Raw genomic sequence first — 17,203 nt, forward strand, 5'->3', positions numbered from 1 at the left:
TAGTGGTTCCTGAACCAGGGTATGCATAGCTCTGGGGGTATACAGAGGTCTTCCAGGGGGTACATCCACCCATCTAGATATTTGTCTTGTTTTACAATAGGCTACATAAAAAGCACAAGCCAAGTCAGTACAAAGTAACATTTCATATAATGACTTGTTTATACTGTTGTAAATAATATACACTGAAATGTAAGTACAATATTTATATCCCAATTGATTTATTTTATAATTATATGGTAAAAATGAGAAAGTAAGAATGTTTCAGTAATAGTGTGGTATGACACTTCCATATTTTTATGTCTGATTTTGTAAGCAAGTCGTTTTAAAGTGAGGTGAAACTTGGAGTGCGCACGACAAATCAGACTCCTGAAAGAGGTACAGTAGTCTGGAAAGGTTGAGAGCAACTGAGCTAAAACATCTTATGTCTCATCAGGTACAATATCTTAATTTGACTTAACTGATTGGTTTTTTTGTTTGCTTTTTTTAAAAAAAGCTGGGTAATGACAAGCAGTTCCTTAAACACATGCAGTGAGTAATTATTGCCCATTGTATAAATATTAACACTGCATAAAGAGACAGTAACTTTTTAAACTAGTCATTCTTCTGCATAACTAGATACAGTGGGCTAATTCCCTAATGGTAGGCAGAGCTGTCCCTAGGGACCCTGGACGGCACGGGGCCAGCAGCCCGGAGCCCCTGGACTTCCAAGAGCTAAGCAGATCAAAGCAAGCATATCTATCACACTGAGGAGATTTAAATTTCAAGACTCCTTATAAGAAATGGAAAGGGGGGTGGATATTTTTTGCTGTTTTTAAAATTAAATAGGCAGCTAGTATTGTTTTTAAAATTATTATGAAGAACAAGTTTAAGCTTTGTCATAATGTGCATTGTTTCCTTGGACTGCTCAAGACCTGAATGCTTGTGTAGGAGGAACTCTGAGTTGGCTTCTTAAATACCTTCATGCTGTTTCACATCTGATACTCCTTGATGAAACATAGGAGCCTTATCTTATAAAAGACTTATTCAAAGTGATACAAGCTATGAAAGTGAGATCTTGGAAGAGTGTTGCTGTTTTCATAATGTAATAAAAATACTGTAATGATAAATAGTAATTAATAATAAATAGTGTGTAATACGCATGTCATAAAAACAAATTTTATATTTCCAAGATCACTGCTTTTATAATTTATACTCAGCTAAAGGAGAAAATCATTTTAGTAAAGGGGTTCACAGGTTGTAAAGATTGGGAACCACTGCTCCAGTCTATTGAAAGCAATAGCAACTGCAGCAGAGTTATTTCCTCCAGTAGAGGGCAGGTGTTCTGCACAAACCAACACATTCATTTCATTACCAAGCGAGATGTAGTTGACTCCTTATTGCCAAGGCTCCGTAGGCTGAACTGGGGGTAATGGCCGTGGAAGTTATTTTCAGGTCCTTTATTTTTGCATTTTTATTATTAAACAATAAAGATCTCACTTGGACAAGAGCAAGGAGAGAGTTAAAGAGGACTGTAGGGGCCACAGTCACAGAATGGTGAGGGTTTTTTTGTTTTCATAAAACAAATCAACTTTTGATACTGAGCACATAATTCTGGTGATAACTTCCAAAGGCCCAGTCCTGCAGCACATCAGTGACTTCAGTGGGACCTCTCGCCCAACTCAGGGGTGTACGATCTGTGTACAATATTGATAGAAACCAGGATTTCATAAATATTAAGTGGCTCTATTTACAGGCACGTTGTGTCTCACACATCACTTACCTCTTAACAGACTGGCAGCCACAATTCCAACAGTTTATACTTTTATCATTTTAAGTCAGATGTTTAGATTACTTTGGGATAATTTTCTGTATTTGATCTAGAATATACCCTTTAGCTTGCACTAAACTTTCAGACATTTGAATCCAAAAATAAGGACTAACTCTAAAATTCCTTATAAAATGCAGTCCACAAAAATCATACTTCATTAGCACTCGGTGTATGGCCAGCTCATGGAATGTGCTAGAAGCCCTCAACCTGCATTTTCTTCAAGGCAAGTTGAAGGTGCCCAGCAACTTGCTGGATCTCAGGCCTTTAGAAGAGTCAGGCTGTTGAGATCTGTAAGTTTTAACCTACCTATTTAACAGATGGGTATACTGGCAGAGATGAGTTAGCGCCAAATATCATGCAGCATGTTGTGGTGGGAATGGGAGGCAGACCTCCCAATTCCCCATGCTCTCTTTTAACCACTAGCCACACTTCTCCTCTGAAAGGAGACATCATTTTGTAATTTTAGAATAATAATACTAGGAAGATAGTATAAGAGTGCAGCTTAATACAGTTATTTCTCCTACAGGTACAAAATGGTGCTGAAGGAGACGTATAGTTGTTTGCATATGAGTAACCAATTGCCCCAAAATTGGCTGAAACACTAGCAACTTTTGGAGATTATTACACAAGACCTAGTACAACATGATGGCTTTCACAGCCAGTGAACAGCCACTAATGCATAGCGATGTGGAATTAGTGGCACTAGTTTGCTTCTGCATTGAAGGCATTTTACTAATAATTATCAGTTCCAAATTCTCGACAGTCTGTTCAGTCTTGCACGGGGGTTTAACAAACCAAACATCCTGTAAAGAAACAAGGGGTGCATTCCCAAGGATTCAGCTGGAGAATTTGTGAGGAAGACAGTTAGAAGTCCAGGCACAAAGGCTTTCCTCTCTCCACAGTGCATTTTGGCTGCTGATCCATACATGCTATGGTAGAGATTGTGCCCACACCACCCTGCTCCCAAAACAATCCTTCATGCTACTGGGGATGGCGGTGCCACAAAGGAAATACTATGGAATACAAGGCTGTAGCTCCCCACTCCTGCATGAGCTCCCAACTAGCCAGCAACACCTCACCTATTCTACCACTCTATTGGGAAGGGGGTTTACAACAATTACATGGGCCTGATTTAATCCGCCTATGGCAGGAACAATTAACTATCAACTGGTGCCCAGACTCCTCACAAAAGCACTTCTCCAAGAATCAATATGGCAAGACTCATCCCTGATAAATTCTATCCCCTAACTCCAATAAATGGAGGACTAAGGCCCAGGCATCTCACTGGGGCCAAGGGAATCTCTTCTGGCTAGAAGAAGAGGAGGTTTTTCCTGTGTGGCCCATTACTAACCAGGAGGATTTTGGAATCCTTCCCATCAATCTACAATTCCTGGCAAGGAGATTTTCACATAAGCATAAAATTAATTTATTTAAAGGCCCATTAGCCATCAGGTATTAAACAGAGAGAAGAAAAACAATTCTCTAAATGCCAAATACCCCTTCAGAGGATAGCTATCCACCTAGCCTGGTAAGAGACACACAAGGAAAAGAGCCACTGCATTTTATTCAGATCCTGCCAGATGCTCATTGACCTCAGCGGGAGCGGAGGGCGCGCAGTGTATTCCAAGCTTGAGCCCACAGTGAGAATTCTTCTTCTAGAGCGACCTGATGTTTATGGATAGGAAAACGTACTATTCAGAAGGAAAGGCAGCTCAGAAATGCCTCATGTCATTATATGGGTTATAGGGATAAGGGCTGCCGCCAAGAACCCATCAGATGACCAGTGGAGGCTTACTGCTATTATAACACAGCAACAACAGACCAGCTAAAGCTGTATGCAGTTTGGTTGTAGCCATGTCAGTCCCAGGATGTTAGAGAGCCACGGTGCGTGAAGTAATATCTTTTATTGGACAAACTTTTGTTGGTGAGAGAGACAAGCTTTTGAGCCACACAGAGCTCTTCTTTAGGTCCTGGAAAAGTACTTCCAGCATCTCAGCTAAATGCAAGGTGGAACAGGTTGTTTAGCATAAGCAGTTAACACATTTTAAGGCAGTCGTTCTCAACCAGGGGGCTGCAGGCAGGTTTCAGGGGATCCACCAAGCAGGACCAGTGTTAGACTTGCTGAGGCCCAGGGCAGAAAGCTGAAGCCCCACTGCATGAGAATGAAGCCCAAGGCCCTGAGCCCCACCATGTGGAGCTGAAGCAGTAGCCTGAGCAACTTAGCCCCACACCACAGGGGCCGCTGCCAATTGCCCTGCTTGCTACCCCCTAACGCCGGCCCTGGCTTTTGTATGCAGAAAACCCGTTATTGTGGCACAGGTGGTCCAGGGAGTTTTTATGGCATGTCGGGGGGGAGGGTCAGAAAGAAAAAGGTTGAGAACCCCTGTTCTAAGGGACCATTCAAGGTAGAGTTAACACCTCTGCAGTCATAGGACAAAAATGGGAGTTTGTGGGTTACAGAGTGTTGTAATAAGCCATAAATCTACTGTCTCTGTTCAGTCCATGATTTGTGGTGTCCAACAGAATTATGAATTTAAGCTTCCAGGCTCATCTATTGAAAGTGTTGTGCAGGTTTCCTTTGAGGATGAGGACTGATAGGGCAGACAGGGAGAGTGCTTTGTGAAAAGTGTTCACCCACAGGTGATACAGTGTTTTTGTCTTATTTTCCTGTGGAAGTTCATTTGAGAGTGTAGTAATTGTCTAGTTTCACCCATATAGTTGTTACTGGGGATTTAGTGCACTGGATGAGGTACACCACATGTTGTGATAGGCATGTGTAGGACCCATGGATCTTGAAAGGTGTGGGGGGTGTCGACCATTGTAGCAGTGGAGATCTGTCTGCAAGTTTTGTATTTGTTGTTCTGCCAGGATCTGGCGCCGCTCTGAGTTGGTGTATCCTGGTCTGTGGGGAACTTGCTTCTGAGGATGAACTTGGGGGGGTTGTTTGAAGGCCAGAAGAGGGGAATCAGGAAAGATTTAATTCAGGATGGGCTCCCCATCAAGTATTGGTTGTAGCTGTTTGATGATACCCCATATGGATTCCAGTGTGGAGTGGTAGGTGTCCAGTGTGGAGTGGTAGGTGACAACTAGGGGAGTGAGGTCAGAGGGGGGCGTTATTTATATATTGAATCAGGTACTCTTGGGAATTTGGATGGCCTGATCCATGATGTGATCTGCTTTTCTGGTGGAGTGTCCTTATTTGGTGAAGATGGTTTTGTGTGTTAAGGTGCGTAACCCAAATTCTCTCCTGGGAGAATATTTTTGGTATCTGAGTGCCTGGCCGTAGATAACAGATTTGTTGGTGTGTTTGAGGTGGTTACTGGATCTGTGAAGGCAGATGTGGTGATCCAGGGGGTTCTTGTATATGGTTGTCTGTAGGATTCCATTGTTGAAGCTGATTGTGGTGTCCAGGAAGTAGATGCTGGTGTGCAAGTGTTCCAGAGAGAGTTTAATGGAAATCTATGATGGCGTTTAAGCCATCTGTCCAGAGCATGAAAAGATCAGCGATGCATCTCGGGTACAACATTGGTTTTGCGGTGCTGAAGCTGGATTTCAGCTAAAGTAGTAGTATCAAACTTATTAGAACAACTAGTGCAGGGAGAAAAGCAAACTGCACGCATGGGGATAATGTGTAGTAAAGAGAGGCTGCTGCACTAGAAAGATTATGTAAAGAAACCGGCAATCAGAAATAGCTCAAAGTAATGTAGTCACAGACAGTTAATACGCCAATGAGGGGGAGACAGTGAAGCTGCTTCAACAGAAACAGTCTTTTTGAAAGGCTGATAGCCCAGAGTTTTATCAGGGATGGACAGAAATGGAAATAAAGCAATATGCGAAAGGAAGATAGGAAGAAAATTATTCAGAGGCCCTCAAATTAAGAAATCTGCCCAAGATTCGTACACAAACCTGTGCTTCTCAGAAAAAGAGGGCGGATTAAAATTAGTTAAAAAAAATTTACCCAAAGGGGAGAGAAAGAGGGGTAAGGAGGGGTATGTGACAGAGAGATGGGGCTAGGGGATTATTTCTTCAGAAACAGTGGGGGAAAGTTTGCAGTCTGATAAACAGCCAGAGCATGAGGAGTCCATAACATTTTCAAAATAACTAACCCCACTGTTAAGAGGATGTTTCTTTTCAGAGAATTTGGAAATAGCCACAAGCCACTATTCCATTATGCTACACCGGGGGGGGGGGGGGCGCTAACAGGCAAGCACACAGCCTTCTGCTCAGTCTCACTCTGGAATCAAGATATGAAAATGCTGGCAGGGCGTTGGCCACAAAACTTGATGGAACAATAGGGAGATGAATAGAGAGATAAAACAGCAGCACAACAGTGAATGTTAATTAGATACACTCAGACTACTCTACACAAGGAGAGAAGATTCTGCGGGTGAAATAGCCACACTGAGAGGCTAAACAAGGATGTTCACACTAAACAAGTCACCTGCAGAGGGGGGCACTAGCAGAGTAGCCATTCAACGGTCCTCTGTGCCCTCTGCATATTACTTTGGGAGATGGGGATCTGCAGGAACCCCAAACAGGCTGGTGTAGAGGGGCTATTTGGGAGCAGAGGGTAGGTTCAAGAGCCATGTTTACACGGATCTAGTGGCCCAAAACTCTAGCAGAGTGGCAGCTGATGCTATTCTAGTCCAGATAGAACAGTGACGGGAATAGTGGGCTTGCCTAGCTACTTTAGATCAGGGTGTCAAACTCATTCTGTCCCGAGGACTGAATTCCATTTCTAATTATGGTTCATTGGTCCAGGGTATAAATTTAGGACTATGCATCTACAGTGGCTCTCCCGCAGATGTCAAAGGGAAGTTTTCACAAAGATGAAGGCTGAAATAACTGAACTTTACATTATTACTTATTTGTTCACTGGCTTATGACACTTATGTCACTAATAGGAAAATACGCTTGCTTTTAGGAGCCTCACTGTTTCTGCCCTTTGTCTCGCTCCATTTTTTAGTCTCTGCTCTTCTTTCCCTGGAACAATTGCCACTCCCTTTTCCATTTCATCTCCTAAAATGATCCATAATGCAACAGTCAAATGTTGACATTAAAGTATTGTTGCTGGGCGTCACAATTTACATCCCAGTGTGACTGAAAGAGACAGAGGAGTTCCCACCTCTAAGAGCCATTTTTTCAGTCTGTCAGCAGACTCAGGCAGACATCACTCCCTCAGTTACATTCAGTTCATGGTTGGCAGGTTCTCTTTGCACTTGTGAGGGCCAGAAACATGCATTTAAAAAAAAAGTTTAGATTGTGCACAATCTGATTGTCTCACGCAGGTGACAAATTCATCATCCAGGCCAGGGGTTTGACACCCTTGAAGGGAACCCTGCCCACAAAATAGGGTGAGATGCTTCACTCCCCACCCCCCAGCCATGCTGAGCTGCCCACCAAAAAGCTGGTGATTTGGGCTATATTTCACCCTGACACTGCCCTCTCCTTCTCCACTTAATGCTGAGGCACCTCTGATTGTCTGTTCACTGCTTATAGAGCGGGACAGGCTTAAATCTGCCTCCCTCCAAGAAGAGTGTTCTGTGAACTAAAAAACCTTCTCCAGCAGCTGACGTCAGAGAGTAGCACTGGGAAACCAGCTTTAGAGCTCTGTTTGGGGGTTCTAGCCAGCAGATGGTGAAAATAGACCAGAGGTTTGAATCAGAACATTAAAAAAAAAAAAATTCCACTGGAAATACAAAGCAAAACAGAGGCAGCTGCATCCTCATTCCCTACTCTCCTTCATTGCTCTGCTTCAGCTTCACAGACTGAGTCAAAGCATCACTCACTCCCCTCCTCCCCCCCAAGATGCTGCAATGTGTCAATTCCATCTCCCTGCAGTTATGTTAAGGTCCTGCTGAATGAGCTAATCGCACGAGACAAGCAATGCTAATGTGGAATATGGATGTTTCATTCTAATCTCTAGTCTGATTTTTTCCTATCTGAAAAATTACAAATCCTTGTAATTCAATCAGACACAATCCTGGGCATAAGGGTGCGGGAATCTAGCTCACCTGGGAAAGATTAGTAGCTTTTCTTAATTACAAAAGAGTATCTTAATATACTGAAAACTGCCACAAAGTTCTAGCTGATAGGATATCTCATGCTCTGAGATTGGTGCATTTCCCGGCACCCATACAAGCTATTTTGTCAAATATCACAAGATACGCAGGGCCAGTCTTGTTCAATATTTGGACAGGAGACTAAAGGAAAGCTCAGAGTGGCGAAAAAGGTGGTGATGATGATGACTCAGTGCGTTATGCCTTTCTAATGAACCAATGCCCAAAGGGGCCATTGTTCAGCTGGAAACACACACACAGGGAAAGTGAGTATCTAGTCAAAACAAAACCTTCCATTATAACTCTAGTGGGAGGTGGAGTATGAATAGGGTGACCATATTTCCAAAGGGAAAATGGGACAACACGTGGGGCTACCCCAAGGCCCCCCTGGCACATGGATAGCCTCAGTCGCTTGCCCAAGCCCCACTCCTCCTTCCCTTTGCGCGGGGATGGCTCCAGTCACTCGCCCAAGCTCCCCCGCACCCCACTCATATGGGGCTGGCCCAAGCCGCTTGCACAAGCCCCCATCCCAGGGGGCTGGCATTGCTGCTCGCCTGAGCCCTGCCTGCATCCTGTGCAAGGATGGTGTTGTTGTCGCTGTTTGCCCAAGCCCTGCCTCCCCCTCTGTGCAGGGCTGGTGTCACCACTTGCCTCCCAACATGTTCCTCTAGTCTGCACCCTACTTTTTGATCAGTTGGCAAAAGCAAATGGGACAAATGGCCATCTTGCCAAAAAAGTTGGGACAGCCGGGACAGGGCTTAAAAAAGGGACTGTCCCAGCCAAAACAGGACATATGGTCACCCTAAGTATGAATATTTATAATCCCTGCCTCCATTTCCTTTTCTGTATAGGGAGGCATCATGGTCTAGTGCATAGGGCACTGGACTGGGATTCAGTCCTGTTACTGGCTCTGGCACCAACCTGCTGTGGCCAAGTCACTTCACTGCTGTGTGCATGTTCACCCTTTGTCTTCTCCATTGAGATTGTAAGTTTTCCAAGGCAACGTTATCTCTTGCTGTGTGTCCCACACAGTGCCTAGCCAAACAAGGCCCTGATCTCAGCTGCGATCTGTAGGTGTTACCATAATACATATCATAAATACACTGGTGATGTCTGGGACAAAGGGCCTGATCTAGAGCCCAATGAAGTCAATGGGAGTTTTTTCCTGGACTTCAGAGTGTGTGGGATCAAGGCCCAGGAGTCCTTGGAGCAGCACCAGCAACACCTCTCCTAAACTTCATCTCCCTTCCAAATATCTTCTTTCTTCCCTCAGTCCTTGTCTCTGTGACCCACCCTCTTTCCTTCATTCTTGCAGTTCAGGAAAACATCTGAGTCCTCAAGGAAACCCTGAACTTGATCACAGTGACAAGAGAACATTAATAAGGCAGCATATCTAGTGATTAAAGCACAGAACTAGGAGCCAGGACTTCTGGATCCCAGCTTTGCCACTGCCTGCCTGTGAGATCATGGGTAACTCACTTAAACTCTTTATACTTTAATGTATGCATCCATAAGATGGGAATAATAATATTTACTTACGCCATGTGTTACAAGCTTAAATTAATGCCGGAAAAGTGGTTTGAGGTCCACAGATGAAAGGTGCTATAGAAGAGAACAGAGAATAATTTTTAATGGCAAAACAGCCAGTTTCAAGATGTATCAATCAGTATAGTACAGTTGATAACTGATAAGAGATTCGCTCTAGGATATTTGTAGCATTGTTCATCAAGCTACAAATAAATGGGAACCTGGCCATAGTGGGACTTCGCTTCGGAAGAAATGTTGGGGTCAGTAACTGAGGTTAATCAATGGTGTTTCACAGAGCACTTGCTACTCACAGTATTCTAGCCCTCTTCCTCATTTTCAGACACTAGATTGCTTTCAAATTCATTCCCACTATTATTTTTGCCATGTAAACAAGTGCTGTAGCTGCCACAGGGCTGCTACATGAATGGAAGGGGAGGTGAAGCTGGGTGATAAACAGGAAGGGAGGTTGTGATACAGAGGGAAAGGGTCCCATGTTCTTTGCAAACAACTCTCACCTCAGACCCTACAAACTCACTACACCAAACTTATGGGATATTTATGCATAAAGAGTAATATGTAAGGTATCTACAAAAAGCTCATAACTTGTCAAGATTCGTAATCATTGTGAGATGCATGTGTGGGTAATATTTAAGGAATAATTTAGTTATATTGAAAGAATGCTGTATGGATTTGGAGTAAACAGTCACCAGGGGAATAATGTCTTGTTGATGGCACGTTCAAGTAGGAGGGAGTTGTCATCAGTCCTGTATAACTGGCCATGGAATGCAAGGCTCAACTGTTTAGCATTGCTAAGTCTCAAAACTTTCAATGGAAAACCATCAGAGACAACAGCAAACAATTGACTCCTCTGGAGGATAAAAGAGGAATATTACAACAAGACAGGGTTTTGCCCTGTCTATGAATAGAAACAAAAGATTACTTCAGTACAACACAGAGAAGGGAGAGGCACTCTGAATTCTTTCACTGTGGACACATCTTGCCGAACGAGGTGTTCTCATGAAAAATTGGATCCTGGCTCCTGTGAAGCCAGCCAGCCAGCTCTGCAACAGACTGAACTTCAGGAGGAAACCTAGCCAGCCTTTGATGGTGCAAGAGTCCTATTGCCATGCTAAGCCCTATATAAAAAAAAAAAGTTAATAAATGTGTCGTGCTCAAATGGCCTCTATAAAACAGCTGGTTACAGAAAGGTTCAATCAAGATATTAAACACTGATGTAGGATAATTCATCTTTATTAACCTTTGGATGCTGGGATATATGCAGTAGGAAGGCTAACAAAGGCACTAACACACAAGGGTTCGTTCTAGCCTCAGTTCAGCAAATCATGTAAGCACGTATTTAAGTGCTTTGCTGAATTGGGACCTTAAGGCTCAAGGAAGGCTGTACATTAAGAAGATTAACAAAGGCTAAACAATGTGTTTGTGTGGGTGTGTTTACACACATATATATCTAGACCTACATACACACATGTACATATACATACTCCACACACACACACACACCAACAACAATATTCTGTATAACAGATGATTACATACATGTTTTAGCAAGGGGAGTTTGGAGCAGTGGAAAGACCCAAGTGGCAAAGCCATGAGTGAATTACGCAGGCCGTCCCAAACAAGTGCTAACACAACCTTTACTCCACATCCTCATATGTTCTGAATACGACATTTTACAGAAAGACCTTTTCAAATGTTTTACAGTGGTTTAACAACAGCTTTGGTAATGAGTTGCATGTCCCACTGTCTGGAAAACTGGGTTCTCAGAGTATCATGAGTCCAACTGTACAGGCCAGAGAAGGAGAAGAAAATTATAACCAATGACACTTTTAAAATCTAAAAATAAATAAATTACCAAATAGCTTGTCTCTCTATATAATGTGATTTTGTTTTTGTTTTTAAGGTCAACACTTTGGGACCTTCCAGGATTAGAAGCAAGTGCTGTCTCTTGTTAGGGAGCTAGGAATGCTCAGCTCTTCCATGGCATAAATCAGCCATTTCTAGCCCTAATGGGTTACAGGATATCGGAACATGAACCAGTCCCTGCTCCAGTACTGAATGTTGCCTGCCTCAATTGTTGTATTTTGGGTTGTGTGTTGAGATACAATTAAATTTTACGTAATGTGCATTGAGGTAAAATTAAGAATTTCTTTGGAACAAAAGATCATCATCTGTGGCTTTTATTTAGATGACAGCTGTTTGAAGCTCTGCAGAGGTTTGCAATACTAGAAGCAACACTAGGTAAAATAAATTAGTGGGCAGAGTGCAGGTGAGGTGCTTAAAGGTAGATACGGTACTGTTTAATACATGGTTCTGTGATTTTTTTTTCATGTGGCCCTCTTCTTCACATTGGTGGTATCTATATAATAGACAATATTGGGGTTTTTTGGAGATTTTTATACATCCCTTTCCACCCGTAAAGCTGAGTTTTGGAAAATTAGAAAAAAGGTTTCAAGAAACATTTTGTCCAGTTAAGAAAATAAAATAGAAAAGGAGCTATGGGAAAAGTGGAAGGAGCTACAAGGGACAGGAGATATTTCCATAAATATTTTATATAACAGAGAGTAGGTTTGGCATTAATTATACTAAGTTTTGCAATAATGTATCTCTGTAAAATGATGTCACTGGCATTACAGCATCATAAAAAATTACATAGCAGCTATTTTAGGTAGCTGCTTTCTTCAGCTCAGTGAATAAATACATCTCCATATGACTCATTCAAAAAGGCTATTAATAGATGCAATATCAGAATGCTAGAAACTGAGAATTTCATTCAGTCTCCATGTATTTATCTAGGCTTTAACCACAATCACATTTTAAACCTTTGTGTTTCAAGATGTTTTGAACAGAAAGGACATATTTTCTATCCAACACAGAGCTATACACCTTCAAACCCTTGAAAGAAAAAAGCTTGATAGTGATGCAAGATGCTAATTATTAGTGTTATACATTCATTTGTATTACATTCAACCAGTGCCTAGCACAGTGGATTAAAACAGATTCAGGAAAATGCTTCATGTTAATGGACCAGTTAAGGTGAAACTGTCACTATTATCAATCTTAAAATAAACTCACTTGTGTCTCCTTCACTGTTAATTTCAGGATTTTAAAGAGCTACGAGCCCAGAATGAGATCACACAACAGCACAGAGGAATGAAGTCAATCCGACAGAGTAAGGAAAGACGCAGCAGGATTCTTACCTTGTTACATAGCAACCTGCCACTAAATCAGAAATAGACAATGACAACTGGATATAGCCAATATGCAAATGGCGCTTGTATGCTTCTTGAACCATCCAGTATGCATTTAGTAACATTTCACCTCCGATATTTCCCTCAAGACTCTATGTACCATTTAAGTTCCTCCTGCTCCCTCCTTAAGTGATGTATACGTCCTCTTATGCTGGGATGAATTTCACTCTTAACTACAGTTGTCATCTTTACAATTTAGCTAATTTTTTCTTACAAAAGTTACATGGCATTTGCTGTGCTCCCTAGACTTAGCATAGGCAGTATCTATAATACTTCAACTACTGAGGTTCATGTTACCTAGTTTTCCAAGGCAACTGGCTAGTTTAAGGAGGACCACTGCAGTTGCTTCCAACTACCTAGTATGTCTCTCCTGGACAGTGCACCTGACAACTTATCACATCCTTCACCTGTGTTAAGTAGGTGATTTTCAAACTGCTATAAAGCAACTAAGTCAAAAAGAGTTTTTTTTCATTGTTAGCAGCAATTCAGAACAGGGGTTGCTAATGGAAATCACCCTTAAAGTCATGATTAAGGCTAAGATTTTGTCATGGATATTTTTTAGTAAAAGTCAGGGACAGGTCATGGGCAATAAAGAAAAATTCATGGAAGCCCATGACCTGTCCCTGACTTTTACTAAAAATATCCGTGATAAAATGGGAAGGGATTAGGTAGCTGCGGGGTGGCTGAGAGTTCTGGGGCCACCACCACCCATGGGGGCTCAGAGCTGCGGGGTCCCCCTGCCCCTTCCCCAGCGATGAGGTGATGCGGGAATCCCTCTGCCGCTGCCAGAGTGGGGAGCTGCAGGGATTCCCAAGCCCCACCACAGCGGGGGGAGCTGCGGGGGTCCCCCTGCTGCAATGGCTGGTGGGGAACTGCAGGGGTCCCCCTGCCCCACAGCAGCAGCCAGGGAGCTGCCAAGGTCCCCCAGCCGCCGTGGCCAGGGATCCTACGTCTGCGGCGGCCGAGAGCTGCAGGGTACCCCTGCTGCCTGCGGCGGCTTGGAGCTTGGGGGCCTGCTGCCTCAGGCGGTGGGGGTACCTCACACCTCTTGCCGCTGTGGGAGGCAGAGGGACCCTGCAGCTCCCAGCCGCAGGGGCTGAAATCACAGAGGTCTTTGGAAGTCATGGATTCCGTGACCTCCATGACAAAATCGTATCCTTAGTCATGATCAATGGGTCTCTTCTAGAAGGCAGGCAGCTAGATAGATTCTTGTTGTCTCCACGTTGGGGTGAAGTCGAGTGTTTCTCATTGTAGGTGTTTTTATTGCATAATAAGATAGTTTGACAGACCGAGCTTTCGGCTTCCATAAAGGCTGAGCAAATGCAGAGTTGTTCGCTGAGATTTGGTCTGCATCACTTAATAAGGCTCTGATGGAGCTTCAAGCTACTATTCAAGAGTGAGATGGACCCTTGTCCTTCCTGGCTGGTAAAATGTAGCGAAGAGACAATGGGTCCATGATTTGAGGGGACTGCCAGTGACTTCCCTTCAGGAGGGAATATTGGAACCATTCCTGAAACAAGTGATTGCTTTGTCTTTGCTCAGGAAACCATTCCTTGACACTGATAATCTCTCCAATTGTCACCCTGTCTCCAATCTTCCTTTTTAATAGAAGAGTTGTATACGCAGAGCGGGCGGTGTCATCTGACTTCCTTAACCCTGCTTCTTTTGGTTTAACCCTGAGAATGGTAGTGTGAGCACTTTGGTTTGGCTGGCTGGTGATCTTTAGCGGAGGATGAAAACCAAGCTGATTTTGATTTTACTGACACGGTGTTGTTGACCTGTGCTAGGAAGGATATAGGACTCTGTATGACTCTGTTCTATCCTTGCTGAGATGTCCCAGAGAGTATAGTACAGAATATACTAGAATATAGTATAATTGCTCATCTGCTCCTTGAAGGGCCTTCTTCTATTCAGTCATGTCACCTGTATAACATCTATGAGGCTGTTGGGGGAGGCAGAGTGCTGTGGCATCTCCAAAACATGGGTGGCATTTCCTGGTTAGTAGGTCTTACTCAGTCTGCTGCATGGATTGAGACTTGGATAAAGGCAAAACAGCTAAATTTAATTTAGAACAGACTAAAGTTATGCTGGCAGCATGGGGTGGGGACATTGGAAGAAACATCAGGAGTGACATCAGCTCTCAATTAAGGCCTTGGCTACACTTACCCGCAAGTCCGACGGCTGGAAATCGAACTTCTGGGTTCGACTTATCGCGTCTAGTCTGGACGCGATAAGTCGAACCCGGAAGTGCTCGCCGTCGACTGCGGTACTCCAGCTCGCCGAGAGGAGTACCGCGGAGTCGACGGGGGAGCCTGCCTGCCGAGTGTGGACCAAGGTAAGTTTGAACTAATTCGAACTAAGGTACTTCGAACTTCAGCTACGTTATTCACGTAGCTGAAGTTGCGTACCTTAGTTCGAATTAGGGGGGGTAGTGTAGACCAAGCCTGAGAGAGTTTAGCTTAGCAAGCTGGGGCGCATGTCGGAGCCTCAGCTGTTTCTGGATGCCCTGGCTATGGCAGCAGCCAAGAGCACCGTGTATCATTTAACCTTGGCCAGAAAAGTTAGTACCTTTTCTTTCAGATATGGACTTTGCCATAGTGACCCGCTCCTCTGTCACCTGCAAGATGAAATACTGCAGTGCTCCCTATATGGGGGCTATTCAAACTTTCACCCATTTGTTAAGGGGATTTCTTACTAGAAACAAGCTGTGGCTCTGCTCCGAGATTTATTCTGGCTTGCAGATGCAATTTAAGGTGTTAGTTTTAATCTTTAAAACCATTGTTGAGTCGGATACTGAGTATCTCAGACTCCATTTATTTCCTTGTAAGATCCCAAACAATGGGGATCAGCTGACAAGCTGACTAGCAGCCCCCTGATTTAATTGTGAAGGGCTTAAAACTGTGGTTCCCAAATTTTATGGGTTCACATACCACCTTCTTAATGTTTGAAGTATTAGATGCAAATTTCTCCTTTTGTGCACATTTATTTTAGGCCTAAATAGGCAATCTTAAATATTTAGAGACTCATTGTAAAACTAATTTTGAATTAGGCTGATGGAGGGCTGCTTGAGGGAAATTAGAAGGAAAGGGAGTGTGGCAGGGGGAAATCTGGGTGCAAGGATTAGAGAACATAAGGTTTAGATATGGTTGGGAATTTTTCAGCTAAACAAGTTTTGGTCAGAAAATGCCAATTTGTCAAAACCAATTTTTTGGGGGAACTTTGTGGGAAAGTTTTCATTGGAAAAGGTTTCGCAGGTCTAGGATACAATTTCTGGTCAAAATCACAAAGAGAAAAGGACCCACCCCAGCACTGCCTGGTGGTCAGGGCACTTAGGATGTGAGAGATCAAGGCTCAAGTACCAGGCCTGACTGATTCAGATGAGTACCCTGATCACCAGGCTATTGGCTATGAGTGGGTGTCTGTCTCTTTCACTGTTTTTGTGTGTGTATGTGAGTGAGAGAGAGACAAAAACTTCAAAAGATCTCAAGTTCATCCCAATGCAGAATGGGAAAAATTTAGAAATCATAAGAAGTTTCACAAGACAGGAAAACCATTTCCTGCCAAGCTCTAACAGGTTAGACTGAGGGTAGGGATTCTGGCTGGAGTACAGGGAGCGTCCTGATGGGGTGAAAGAGAGAGGGAAAAAAGGACAGACGGGGCTCTGGTGGTGGGTAAATGTGGGGGAAAAGGGCAGCAAGGCCTCCGGCAGTGGGAGAGGGTATGTCTCTCCTGCAGCTGGGTGCAGGCCAAAGCCCAGGTAGACAAACACATGCTAGCCCTGCTCAAGCTAACATGCTAAAAATAGCAGTGTAGATATTGCCGGACGGGCTAGCCACCCAAGTACAAGCCTGCCTGACCCCCTTGATCTGTACTCCAGTGGCTAGCCTGAGCCGTCTTGCCACAATATCTACACTGCTATTTTTGGTGTATGAGCTTGAGCAGCTAGTGCAAACCTGTCTACCTGGACCTGGAGGCAAGGTCCCAGCTGCAGTGTAGACGTACCCTAAAAGAGGGGTGGAAAAAAGAGTTGGGAAGGCACTGGTGGTGTGGGAGAGAGGTTGGGAAGGAAGGGCACAGAAGGATCTGGTGGGATGTGAGAGTGCGGGGGGAAAAGGACAGGGAGGGCTTAGAGGGCTGGGAGAGTCTTGGCTGGAAGCATGGGGCTTTAACTGGGCATCAGGTAGCTTCAGCTTCAATTCACTCTTGTTCCAAGGCTTCAGGTTCTCCTCCAGTTTCCTCTGAGCCAGTTTCCTCTGCCAGCCCCACTGCAGCCCCTGGCCTCTCTGCAGATTCTTTCCCCCAAGCCTCCTCCTGCCCTGGTCTCACAACTACCTCTTGCTTAAGAGTTTCTGCAGCCTTCCTCTATGGGGCTGTGCCATGACTCAAGCAGGCTTCTCCAGCCCACTAGTCTTTAGGGTCCAGCCCCATTCCACAGATCCTCCCTTGGTCCTTGGACTTTCCCCTTGATTACAGGGCCCCACATTCCTCCTCCTTGGGGCTGGGCTGTGACTCAGGCAGGTTTCCTTAGCCCACCAGTCTCT

At 44.0% G+C, this 17,203-nt stretch overlaps 1 protein-coding gene across 6 annotated transcripts in view; it reads right to left on the bottom strand.

The window, feature by feature from the left end:
* C8H1orf21 (chromosome 8 C1orf21 homolog) overlaps positions 1–17,203 on the bottom strand; it is a 241,691-nt gene that overhangs the window by 23,594 nt on the left and 200,894 nt on the right. Inside the window, exon 6 of one of the 6 annotated variants that reach the window (XM_042851284.2) lies at positions 9,406–9,468. The exons of 4 other annotated variants lie outside the window; for them this stretch is intronic. In XM_042851284.2, the coding sequence (XP_042707218.1) occupies positions 9,427–9,468 (42 nt within the window). In that variant the 3' untranslated portion in view covers positions 9,406–9,426. Of the gene's footprint in view, positions 1–9,405; positions 9,469–10,630; positions 11,195–17,203 lie in introns of those variants that run through there. One more of the 6 variants, XR_006174694.2, reaches the window with a different exon arrangement.

Source organism: Chrysemys picta, chromosome 8, assembly GCF_011386835.1.
Source record: "Chrysemys picta bellii isolate R12L10 chromosome 8, ASM1138683v2, whole genome shotgun sequence".
In the NCBI taxonomy this organism is placed as follows: Eukaryota; Metazoa; Chordata; order Testudines; family Emydidae; genus Chrysemys; species Chrysemys picta.